Raw genomic sequence first — 12,549 nt, forward strand, 5'->3', positions numbered from 1 at the left:
ACTAGTGCATTGTTGGTGTTTTTTTTAAGAGTAGATGAATCCAATATGTCCGCATTGTTAGCCGCCTCTTATTAGCATTTTTTCACCATTTAAAACGCACATACAAGATTGTCTCACATAAGGATTGTGGATAATGGGCAAAATTCAAAAAAACAATTCCCTTTAAATTCTATAGACGCCTCATGAAGTATAACTATACTTTATTTGTTGGTTAGCCTTAAGCTGGAATTTAAAAAATAAATATTTATTTGTCCAAAAAGACAATAATACTGTAAAAAATTACATATTAATATTCAAGCAAGTAAATATTTTAAAACTTCAGCCTGAAATATAAATTACAGACCAAATAGGCTATTGATTATGTACACAAATGTCTGCTTTTCAAAAAACTGCTCTATAATATATTGTACATATTTTAATATTAACCCTTTAGAGTACAGTGGATTTTATGTTGACAAAGTTACCACATTTTTGTCCAAACACACACATACAAGAGTCAAGACCGAAACTAATCATACCATTGGCCAATTTTTGTCCAAAGTCAATCAAAGTAAATTTTTTGTTCAAATGTGAATACAATAAAAGCTTGAAAAGCATTTTTTCCCCACAACTTTTCCTCTTGTTCATCATCCTATTATCTCCTGTGTAATTTTCAAACAAGAAAATTGTAGGTAACTTTAAGTTGAATTTGCAAGGTTTACAGTAGAACTATGCATACTTTTGGGGTTGACTGTACACTTTGTTTGATAGACACACCATTATCCACCATCAATAGTGACACACACTTATCATTACAGGAGCAGGGCAGCCATGCAGAAATATTGCTGCATGCTTTGAATGGGAAAAAGTAGGGGGAACAAAAGTCTGGTGGAAAAATATAAAAATTAAATAGAAAGAAGTAGAAAGCCACTAGTCCAAATCGACATCCAAACCTAAATTATTACATGAGTTTATGACAGGATAGTGTGAAATCAAAAATTTAGTTTTTATCGGTTTTAGAAGGAAATTTGTGACATTGCAAACATATGTGTTGTTTTTTGTTTAGCTTTAGCAGTTTGGATAAATTAAGGAAGACAGGTGGTACAAATGGTTTGGAAAACAATTGAATTGCACAAAACATACCAAGGATCTCTTTTTGGATTTCCAATAGGATTAATGAGTCAGTCTGTTGTGTGTATTATTTGTGCATTTCTTTAATATATTTTCGTTTTTTTTCTCTTTCAGGTCAAATGAACACATTTTTGAAATGAACTGTAAGTAATCATATTGATTTACAATTTAAAGAAAAATAAAAAATAAAATGTGGGTGATGCTTTTCTTGCAGATTTTTCCTCAGAAATTCAGAATGACCTGAAAAAGCTGCAGCTTTAATGTACAAAAAAAGAAAATAACTTTTTAGTGTGTTATAAAACAAAACAAAACCAACTTTAAAGATGTGTATGAAATGTATTTAAATATGTCATCATCTCTTCTCACACCTGGCTTTTGTCATGCACTGTTGCGCCTCGCTGAGTTTCACTTCTGTGTTTTATGTACTTTTATCTTCTTCTTTTTTTTAAAATGTTGCTTATGCTCGCTCAAGCGGAACCCTTTCCACCTGACTGTTAGTACTATAAAACTACTTAAAACTAAAGACACCTGCACCTTTAGAATTGTGACAACAATCTGAAGGTATGTGCAAGTAATTTGCTACATATAGAGAAATAGCCACATGCGTCATATACGTATTTTCTATTTCAACAGAGAGGATGGAGAGGATTGTGTCTCCAAACATGACATTGTATCCGCTGTGGGAGGGCAACCTTGCAGGAGACTCCTCTGTCAAACTTAGGTGCGCCTTAAGTGGCTTCTTCCCGGACACGCTGAGTGTCGAGTGGCTGCAGGGCAACCGAATCATCGACGGCGTGCAAACCGTGAGCAAGTTTCAGAGTGTGACGGCCCCACAGACCTTCAGTCTAATCAGTGAGATTGAGCCTGATGTAAAAGAGTGGACAAACGGCTTAAGGTTTACCTGCAAGTCCACTCACAACAAGGTGGAAGAGAAAAAGTCAATCAGTATCTGTGAAAGTACGTATGTGTCTGCCGTCTCGCATTAACACAGCTATTGTCATCGTCTTGTAACAACGGACGTGTCGCCTGGCAGCACAGGCAAGCGTCCCACCTTCCGTTCATGTGGAGCTCCCCAGCTTCAAGGAAGTCATGACGGAAACATCCCAAGTGAAAGCAACATGTTCGGTGCGCACCGCATTGGATGCCGTTGTCACATGGCAGCTGGACGGCAAAGCAGCCAGCGACCAAGCGAGCGCGTACGCTAATGCGTCTCACGTCATCAGTACTCTGACAGTGTTGCCTGATGTGTGGAGACAAATCAGGATTCTCAAATGTAAAGCGGCGCATCTTTGCTTCCCGGACGTCGAGGAGACCGTACGTGTGTCAGGTAGGACGACTGAACAAAATCGGAGTAAGTCCACTCCTCACAACTCAACAAGTAGTCAGTGTACAGCTTGTCCATTTACTACGTACTGAAAACTGACTCAACACTCGGCCATTATTGTCCAAACAGCTGGGAACAAAAGTGACTATACCAAGATAACATCATGGCCTGAAGATGCATGAGTACTGCCGGCACTGGTGAGCTGCGGTTCTTTAAGGGACATCCAACTGTGACATTGTGAAGTAGCCCACTTCCTCCACTGTAAAGTCAAACTACTGGCTAATAATTGGATTACTTGATATATATATATTTACATTATGATGAAAAAGAGAGGACCTAAAATGGAACCTTGAGGAACACCACTAGTATAACTAAAAAAGTTGAACAAATGACTATTGACTGCATCTGAAGTAGACAAGCAACAGCAACACCTTAGTTACATAAAGTGTATTAAAAAAATTTAACTGCCAAAAAGGACTTGAAAGGGTTCCTTGAGGAACGCCTCAGTTATGTAAATCACAAGGTTTGACCCCAGTTTTCTACGTTTGCTAGCAAGGTTGAAATGTCTGTGCAAAGATCTGCCAATGTGTTTACATTGGTCCAAGTTCCTCTACCAGGGGTCGGCAACTCAAAATGTTGAAAGAGCCATATTGGACCAAAAATACAAAAACAAATCTGTCTGGAGCCGCAAAAAATTTAAAGCCATTTTACAGATAGTGTGTCATGAGATATAATTGAATTAAGATGACTTAAAGGAAACTAAATGACCTCAAATATACCTACAAATGAGGCATAATGATGCAATATGTACATATAGCTAGCCTAAATAGCATGTTAGCATCGATTAGCTTGCAGTCAAGCAGTGACTAAATATGCCTGATTAGCACTCCACACAAGTCAATAACATCGACAAAACTCACCTTTGTGCATTCATACGCAACGTTAAAAGTTTGGTGGACAAAATGAAACAGAAAAAGAAGTGGCATAATGATAAAACACGTCCTAGAAAGTCGGAGAAAGTTATACATGTAAACAAACTACGGTGAGTTCAAGGACCGCCAAAATTAGTAGGACAAAACGGCGCTCGCCAAATACTCGAATCAGTGAAGCATGTTTAATATAAACAGTGTGATTTATAACAATTAGGGAGGTTTGTGTCATGTTTGTCCTTCTACAGAAACCATATTAAAACAAAAAATATATTTTTTCCCCTCCTCTTTTTCCATTTCTCATACATTTTTGAAAAAGCTCCAGAGAGCCACTAGGGCGGCGCTAAAGAGCCGCATGCGGCTCTAGAGCCGCGGGTTGCCGACCCCCGCTCTATACTGTACAACAAGAGCATTTGTGTTTTTAGAAATTGGCTGCAAAAATGTGTATTTGAAGATTTGAACTGAACTCGGGGGCCGGGATGATGTCATTTTAATTTTCCTGAGGGAACTCTCCTGAAGGAATCAATAAAGTACTATCTATCTATTACCGGCGGCCGCCAGTTGAATAACCCTGCAATACAAGATGTACACTGACTACTCTAAGTTTCATTTCCATCGTATTGTACTTTGAGACTATTAAATAAAACGTTAGCTGAAATGTGAGGGGTGTATTTACTGTACTCTGATGAGCTACTGTATCTTTGAGAGACTGAATTCCACCTTTTATCCTGTTATGATCACTTAGGTGTTGCAGTCACCGCTCCACTGGTGGAGATGAGGCGATCTCTTGCAGATTTACAGAATAACAACAGCGGCGTGTTCGAGTGTGACATCACGCAACTGGACGCCATCGACCTCTACGTCACATTTCAGGCCGACGGTGTGGATATTTCTAACAAACAGTATGTTGATCTCCCTGAAGGCCTGGGCCCACATTCCATCCGTCCACGTTTCAGTTTGCACGAGTCCTACAGGAAGAGTGACGCAAATTTAACCTGCAAAGTGAACCAAGGCTTCTCCGACAGCTTCCGGTCAAACCCCATATACGGCCTTTTTGGTGAGAGTCTGACTCATCAGAGCTGGATTCATTTGACACAATAATTTGAACCCATTTTCCAACAGTGGACCCATCAGTGGAACTCTTTCTGGCCCCCAGTGAGGAATCGAAACCTCAGAGGGTTCTGTGCTCTGGTCGGGGCTTTAACCCTCAAATTAAATGGTTCAGCGAGGCTAAGCAGAGAGCGCCATCAATTACTAGCATCAGCATGAGTGCGGATGGACGTGTGGCTGTGACCAGTCAACTCCACGTCCCACCGATAGAGTGGCAAACTGGGAAGGTCTTCACCTGTCGAGTGTCTGACAAGTGGCTGAATAAAAATGTCACCAAGACCATCAGCATTTGCTCCGGTAAATAATCATAAGTACGCTATTGGCATGATGCATGAAAAAAAAACAACTCATAACATTGTCCTTCAAATATCTGCATTCGTTTGTTCCTCAAGAAAAATATCGGCTTCCCAAAAACTGCTGTAAAAATATTATTCAATATTTTTTCCACTTTAGCTGTGACAGTCTTTCAAAATCACTTAAAAGCATTAAAAGAAATGTATACATACAGTATATATCATTTAACCCTTTGAAAGCAACTGTTTGCTGAACTATCCATCCATCCATCCATTTCACTACCGCTTATTCCCTTCGGGGACATGCACCTGGGGATAGGTTGATTGGCAACACTAAATTGGCCCTCGTGTGTGAATGTGAGTGTGAATGTTGTCTGTCAATCTGTGTTGGCCCTGCGATGAGGTGGCGACTTGTCCAGGGTGTACCCCGCCTTCCGCCCGATTGTAGCTGAGTTATATATTGTTCCTAAATTCAAAACAAAAAATATTTCCATGAAATATATTTTAAGGAATATTTCCTTAATATTATTATCATTATCATTGTGCTTTATTTCAATATCATCATTATAATGATGTTTATTTTATATTATCATTAGGCCCTAAAATAGGTTAATGAGTGACAACTTTGTTGATTTTTCATGCATAAGTTCATTGCATTGTTTTTCTATTCCTTCAAAATAAATATTAAATATTCATTATATTTTGGGGCTTTAACCCTTCAAAAGCCATTATGCTTAAACCACACTACTATTTATTATTGGGAATGAAATAAGAATAATACAACACACACTTGCTAGTACAGTAAGGCACAAGTGCAGAATTGTTTTTCTGCTCGCTTTGAATAGGAAAAAATAGCGACATCTTGTGGACATTTATATAAATCTAAAATAAAAGACCAGTAGTCCACATTAAGATCTAAACATAAACATTTGTAACTTCTGTTAAGATAAATGTAAAATCAAAGGTTGTATTTTTATTTGTTTTCATACAAGCATTTTTAGTCTTTAGATTACAACACTAGTGTAATAATAAAAAAATAAATATCTTGCATATTATACCTACTGTAAATCATACAGTAGATACATCACAACCAAAATGGCTTGCAAATAAAACCGTGAATGGCACAAAATGTTCAAAGATTTTAAAAGGATCTTAATATTTGTTTCTAATCTCACATTTCATGTTATTTTACAGTAACCCCAATATCATCCCAACAAGTTGGAGTGTTTGTTCACGGACCCCCACTCACAGAGTCTCAGCAGAGGGACAAGGTGACCATTACTTGTCTTTTGGTTGGCCCTCGACTTCATGATTTTGTCATCTCCTGGAAAGTAGATGGGAAGAAATACTCTCAGAATTCCCACACGGAGGAGCCGACTCGTCACAGCAATGGTACAGAGACCTTACGGAGCTTCCTCAGTGTGCCAGCAGATGACTGGGATGCATATAAACAAGTGTCCTGTGAGGGACAACACAAGTGTTCCAACCAGGGCCATGAGGACTACATCAGCAAAAGCAGAGGTATTGTCTCAACATATATTCACATTTCCACCAGATAGCACGATCACACCATCGTTTTTCATCCTGGACAAGTATGTGTGTGTATTTGTATGAGTGTGTTTGCACAAATGTGTGTGTGTCTGTGTGTGTGTGTGTGCCATGTTGCATTTTGACACTGTTACAATTACACATTAAAAAATAACATTGCATGTCTACTGAAAATATTTATTTTTCTCTAAAACAACATGAGTTAAAAATGTTTACAGTTTTTATTTTTATGAAGGATAGTTGAGGTTTACGACTTTAACTAGTGAAGGTTTAAAGCAGATGGAAATTGTATTAATGTTAAATAGTAAACAAAAATTGCATTTTGATATTAACAGTATGAATGTAAGAATTTAAAAACGCATACTTAAAACAAAAAAAAATCTGCTACCAGCACAAAGAAATGCTGTTTCTTAAGAAAGTTGGTCTTTCACATAGGTTTAAAAAAACTTTTCACATTGATCCTACTTAGATTTCTCCTTTTTGCAGTTTAAACAGTGAATTTTCCAGGTTGTAATAGTAACAAGAGAACACGCACGCACGCACGCACGCACGCACGCACACACGCACGCACGCACACACGCACACACGCGCGCACACACACACACCCTCACACAAACACGCACGCACGCACGCACGCACACACACACACACAATGTAATTAAAAAAAACAACAACTCAGTTCATATTTTTTGCAATATGAAGAGTTTAAACATTATAAAAACTAAATAATATACATGTTTACAATTTGGACTAGTTTAGATTTATTTTAAAATGAAGTCTGAAAACAGTTAAAGATAATATCATATATTATATTTCAGTGCCCTCTAGGAATTTGCCAATTCACGCAAATTCGCACCGTCACCGCACATTTTGTCCTCCAGTGTAATTTTTGCCAATCAAATGTAATCATAGTAATAATATTATGATTATCATTATTATTTTTGCCAATCGACTTTGTTTCTGATCATCGCTAAAACGCGCACAGTAACTGTCTAACCAAAACTTATTAACACTTTATTGCTCAAACCGCACAACTGTCGTCCTCCCGTGTATAGCTCACACCTTCTTCTGGGTTCTGTCTACGGCGCTAAGCCTTCTGCGTAATGTAGTATAAGAACATTTAGCAACAGACCAGCGTCCCCACTTTCTAGTTTACTTGTATTTATATATTTAGCTCACCTTTTTTTATCCAGGGTAAGACCATCAAGAACAGATGCTTTTTTGGAATATTGACCTAGCAAAGAGGCAGCATTTACATGTTAGAGATGTTGAAGTGTGATGATAATCTCTCATCACAGTTTATTTACCAACAAAAATTACCGCAATAGAAACTCTCAAAAATTCACAAATGCTTTTAACGTGCGGGGATGAATGTGTTGGAATGTAAATGAAACTTTAAGAGAGATAAACTCTTTTCAAGTGTAAACTAAACATGGATAATGTCTCCAACTTCTGGCCGATGCACAATTAAGAGGTTTTTGGTCGTGTTTCTTTTTATAATTATTTGTAATTATCGCTATTATCACTTTTCACTTATAAATGTGTTTTTGTGTTTCTCTTATCAGACTTGTATCCACCAACAGTGCACATAATACCACCGACCATCTCAGAGCTGTCACTGTCTGATGACCTCACACTGACTTGCCTAGTTTCTGGATATTTCCCAGATAACGTTATAGTGTACTGGGAGAAAGATGGTCAAAGATTGCTTGACTACACCAACAGCCCTTCGTGGAAATACAGCAGCAGCAATACTTATTCAATGAGCAGTAGAATTAATGTGTCTAAAACTGAGGACCACGAATCCAGCTATTCTTGCGCTGTCAGACATGAGTCATCTCAAAGTCCTTTTACGAGCACTATAGAGGACGTGTTTGGTGAGTAAAAGTCTTAACATGACTTTGTGTTTGCACTACATACTTCCTTACAACTTTCATCTCCACAGCCACAGTGACTCCTACCCAACCGTCAGCCATCTTGCTCCAGGGTCGTGGTGAACTGGTGTGTCTGGTGTTCGGCTTCAGTCCCGCGTCCGTTAACGTCTCCTGGTTTCTGGATGACACCAATGAGCTGTCGGACTTCAACACCAGTCAACCCAGCAGAGGCCCAGATGGGAAGTTCAGCATCCAAAGCCGCCTTCGTCTGTCTCAAGTCAACTTGTTACCTGGGGCGGTCCACACCTGCAGGGTCACACATGTGACCGTTACACTGACCTTGAATATAACCAATCCAGGTACTAATGAGCTGATTTATGATTATCTTGCAGAAAAATAAACTCATTTAAAAAATAATTCCACAGTGATTTTGCCGGATTGCAACGTCTTGGATGACATTGCTCATGCAGTTGTTAACCAAGATATCAATGCGGAAAGCTGGTATATGTCTGCCACATTCCTTGTCCTCTTTCTCATCTCCACCATCTATGGTGTGGTGGCCACCCTGCTTAAGGTGAGATATAGATAATAATTCTATTTTTAACATAATTTTTTCATTGTATACAAATGATCAAATTTAATGTGAAATTTGACCTCACTTTATCCCGCTTTTTTCTCCTTTAGACTAAATAATTCTGTCAGTGGAACAGATGAAGACAGTGGATGTTTTATTGAACTACTTTTGACATATAAATAAAGATTTGGTTCTAATACTGTATCACTGGTTTAATTTTTGCTTTAACAAAACAGTATCACAACAACATAAAAAATAGAATATTGTCTCTGCATTAAAACAGTAAAAACAAGAAAAAACTAAAATAACACACCCTCATAACACACCCTCAGTTACTCACATTGACCACACGAGTGCACCAAAGTTTAAACTGTAGTAAAGCTTGCTTGCTTGACAGTTTCGTTATACATGCTTGAAAATTGACAATACTTAACTAAAGAACTATTTCTTTACAGCAACAGATAATTTTTTTTAAATTTAATTTTATTTTCATCCACAGCATTTTTGAAAGTATGTACACACTCCCAGTGGGAGTCTCCCACTATACTGTCTGCATGTGTTGTGTATATAGTGGGTTTAAAGGAATTTCCATCTTGGAGGGATGACAACTCAGCAACATCAAGGACAACTATTGGCTACCTCTGCTATGAATTGGCTTTGTCGATGTGTGATTGGCCGGGGACTTGAGTTAGTAGGCCCAAATCTGTGACGCTGTTGCTGGGATGTGGATGCAGCATGCGGATGCCATCCTAACTGCCAAGGGGCCGGTAACAGGGATGCATGGCATCAGGCCCACGGGACGGCCTGAGAGGGTGTCACTGTCTTTGACCACCGTCACATCCCATACTAAAAAAATGAGTTACAGTATATTTGATAGGGAATTATGCTAATGTTTAGTACAATGTAGTAATGCGTATGTGATTTGTAAAATAAACAGTCTTGACGCATCTATAAGATGGTATTTCTTACTGTATAAAAAATTCTGAAAAGATGGGTGTCTTGGAAATGTATACATGCTAACCACAGGTGTCACCAAACAACTTTTGCCCCCTTGCACTTTTCACTCACATCCATAACCAAGGTTGGCTAGTTTTTGTGGCACAAAATAAAATGTAGTTTGTGGCTCCATTTCGGTCTTCAATATTACGAGGATTTGATTTGTAAGTAGCTAATCAAAGTGAACCCGCCAAGGTTTCAAATGTCACTAGTTATTGAAAATATAAATAGTGTGCATCTAAATTTAGACATAGTACCTTGCACCAGAAGTGTAGTTTTCCTCTGTCAATGGTAATGATCCTGCCACATGTTAACATACAGAAACTTTGTTAAACTTTTACTTCCTCTATTTAACTTAGATGCACGAGTGACTGGACCCTACACTCTTCCACAAGTGGGTCAAAAATGACCCATGTTAGAATCAACGTGTTTTCATGCCATTTGTTGTCATTTTGGTGAAGAATAATCACTTGTATAATATTTTGTAATATATTTAGGACCACACAAGAATGATTTCATGTTTGAAATATCTTTATTCTTCACTTTTATTCTTCACAATTTACATTTTTTTTTACCCAGAACAGCAATAGAAAAAATTTGAACATCCATTGTGTGTGCGTGTGTGTATGTATGTCCAGTCATTGACAGTTCCTCTTTCTTTTCCCTGTTTTGCCTTGTCTCATCATTGTATGCAGTTCAGACAAACTACCTGTTTCTGGCTGTGATCATTGCACACAGGTACATTGCATTTCCCACACCTGTTGTTAACTTTGCGATCTTTGTTACTTGGGCAGATTTGACACCTCTTTCTCTTTGGTTGACCCCGTCTGCTTCTCTCCTGTGGCTGGATTTTGGCTTTTGTCACCCGACACCTTTCCATTGCTTCAAAAAAAGGGGTTTGCAGTTGGGGGCAGCCTTCCAGTCGACTCCTCATGTGTGGGGTGACAAGCTCCTTTGACAGCTCTTTGAGGAAGATCCGTCGTGCATTGGTGATGCCGCTCTTGAAATCTGGGTGCTGAGCCGTGAAAAAGGTGTAGGAATTCAGGGTGGCGATGTCAATTATGTTGTACCACAGCACCATGGGCCAATGTTTTCAATAGATCAATATGTAGCACTCATTTACACACACATACACACTAAATGCCATATAGTAATGCTAGCTAGCTAGTGTTAGCTAGTTGTAAAGTAGGCTAATTTATTGATGAATAATACTAACACTCTTTCACACGCACAAACACAATACAAATAGTAATGTTAGCTAACTTAGTTAGCTAGCTAGTGTTAGCTAGTTATAAAGTAGGCTAATCCGTTGATAAATAAAAGCAGTGAATAAGTCATGAAAGACACACACACACGATACTATATGACAATAATACTTACATGTATCAGCTCTTGCTGTGTAAAATAGTCTTCCTGAAGGGTCAAACTTCTGATATAGTCTGTGTGGTCCACAGTTAATTTATTCCAGACAGCCACAGCTGATAAGAATTGAAGGTTCCCATTGGATTCCAAAGAAAATGCATGTGGGTCATTTGTGACCCACTTATGGAAGCTTGGGGTAGTAGTACAAAAACTACAATTTCTTAAAATTTTTAAAAGGTAAGTTAGAAATGTAAATGGAATTATTTCAAAAACATGTTTTTTGAGGAATACCCGGAATATGAAATGTTAACAATTTTTCATTACAAAGATATTTCAAGAAAACAACCTCACCGGGTCATTTTTAACCCACTTATGCATCTAAGGGTTAAGTTTGATTTCTTCTCTGCGATGCACCAGAGCCGAGGACCTCACTAAACTATGCAATCGCTACCGTATTTGTTTGTTTATCCGAGTGGTTGCAACTTTTTTCAGGTGGAAAAAGTCGCAAATGTGATCACTGTTTTGTTCACTTAAAAGAAACTCTGAATTTTTAAAAATAAGTTTCTTTAGTTCACTCCTAATATACCTTTTCGGACATGCTATAATAAAAAACTGAACATATGGGCTGTATTGCATTGTTCAAAATAAACTGATACCACTACCACTTTAAAGGAATCACCAGATAGTGGCTAGATTCACATTAATGTGGTGTTACTGACACCTAGTGATCCATCAGTATAATTACTACCATATTTCACAATCTGTTTATCGCTCTCTTTAAAAAACATTGATTCAACTGATCATCAACTGTGGGCAAAATTTAGCAAATCAGAATCAACTATAAGAAGAAGACAGCCCTTGATATTAGAATATAGCAATGCACAAGTTTATGTATATATACCATCCAAACATATACGAAAAGGAGTAGGAAGTAGCATACGCTTACTTGCATCTTATCTTACCCCTTCTCCATACTTCAGTAAAACTACTTGATGTTTGAATGTTATCACTGATGTTCTCAATGTTTGGGGGCCCCCAGTGGCATAAGCAGCCACTTAGGGCACATAGAGAGCCCGCAATTCTAAAAATAAATAATTATAAACTACTCAGAAAACATAAGCGATATGCAGCTTTTGGGTGAAATTTCAAGATGTACCTAACATTTATATTATGCAGTATACATTTTACAGGTGAACTTAATTCAAAACCCTTGCACATGTCCAACTGTTTCAGTACTTTTTACCATACTTGCCAACCCTCCCGATTTTCCCGGGAGACTCCCGAATTTCAGCGCCCCTCCCGAAAATCTCCCGGGGCAACCATTCTCCTGAAATTCTCCCGATTTCCACCCGAACAACAATATTGGGGGCGTGCCTTAAAGGCACTACCTTTAGTGTCCTTCCACAACCTGTCGTCACGTCCGCTTTTC

General features: G+C 38.3%; 1 protein-coding gene across 1 annotated transcript in view; it reads left to right on the top strand.

Annotated features, from left to right (window-relative positions):
* The window catches only part of LOC133642548 (uncharacterized), a 32,985-nt gene extending 24,038 nt beyond the window's left edge, over positions 1-8,947 (top strand). Inside the window, exons 5-13 of the mRNA XM_062036808.1 lie at positions 1,744-2,067; positions 2,144-2,437; positions 4,109-4,420; positions 4,486-4,770; positions 5,961-6,287; positions 7,880-8,191; positions 8,260-8,547; positions 8,614-8,762; positions 8,873-8,947. Of these exons, the coding sequence (XP_061892792.1) occupies positions 1,744-2,067; positions 2,144-2,437; positions 4,109-4,420; positions 4,486-4,770; positions 5,961-6,287; positions 7,880-8,191; positions 8,260-8,547; positions 8,614-8,762; positions 8,873-8,881 (2,300 nt within the window). The 3' untranslated portion in view covers positions 8,882-8,947. The remainder of the gene's footprint in view (positions 1-1,743; positions 2,068-2,143; positions 2,438-4,108; positions 4,421-4,485; positions 4,771-5,960; positions 6,288-7,879; positions 8,192-8,259; positions 8,548-8,613; positions 8,763-8,872) is intronic.
* The last annotated feature ends 3,602 nt before the right edge of the window (positions 8,948-12,549 follow it).

This window comes from Entelurus aequoreus, linkage group LG25 (genome assembly GCF_033978785.1).
Source record: "Entelurus aequoreus isolate RoL-2023_Sb linkage group LG25, RoL_Eaeq_v1.1, whole genome shotgun sequence".
Lineage (NCBI taxonomy): Eukaryota > Metazoa > Chordata > Actinopteri > Syngnathiformes > Syngnathidae > Entelurus > Entelurus aequoreus.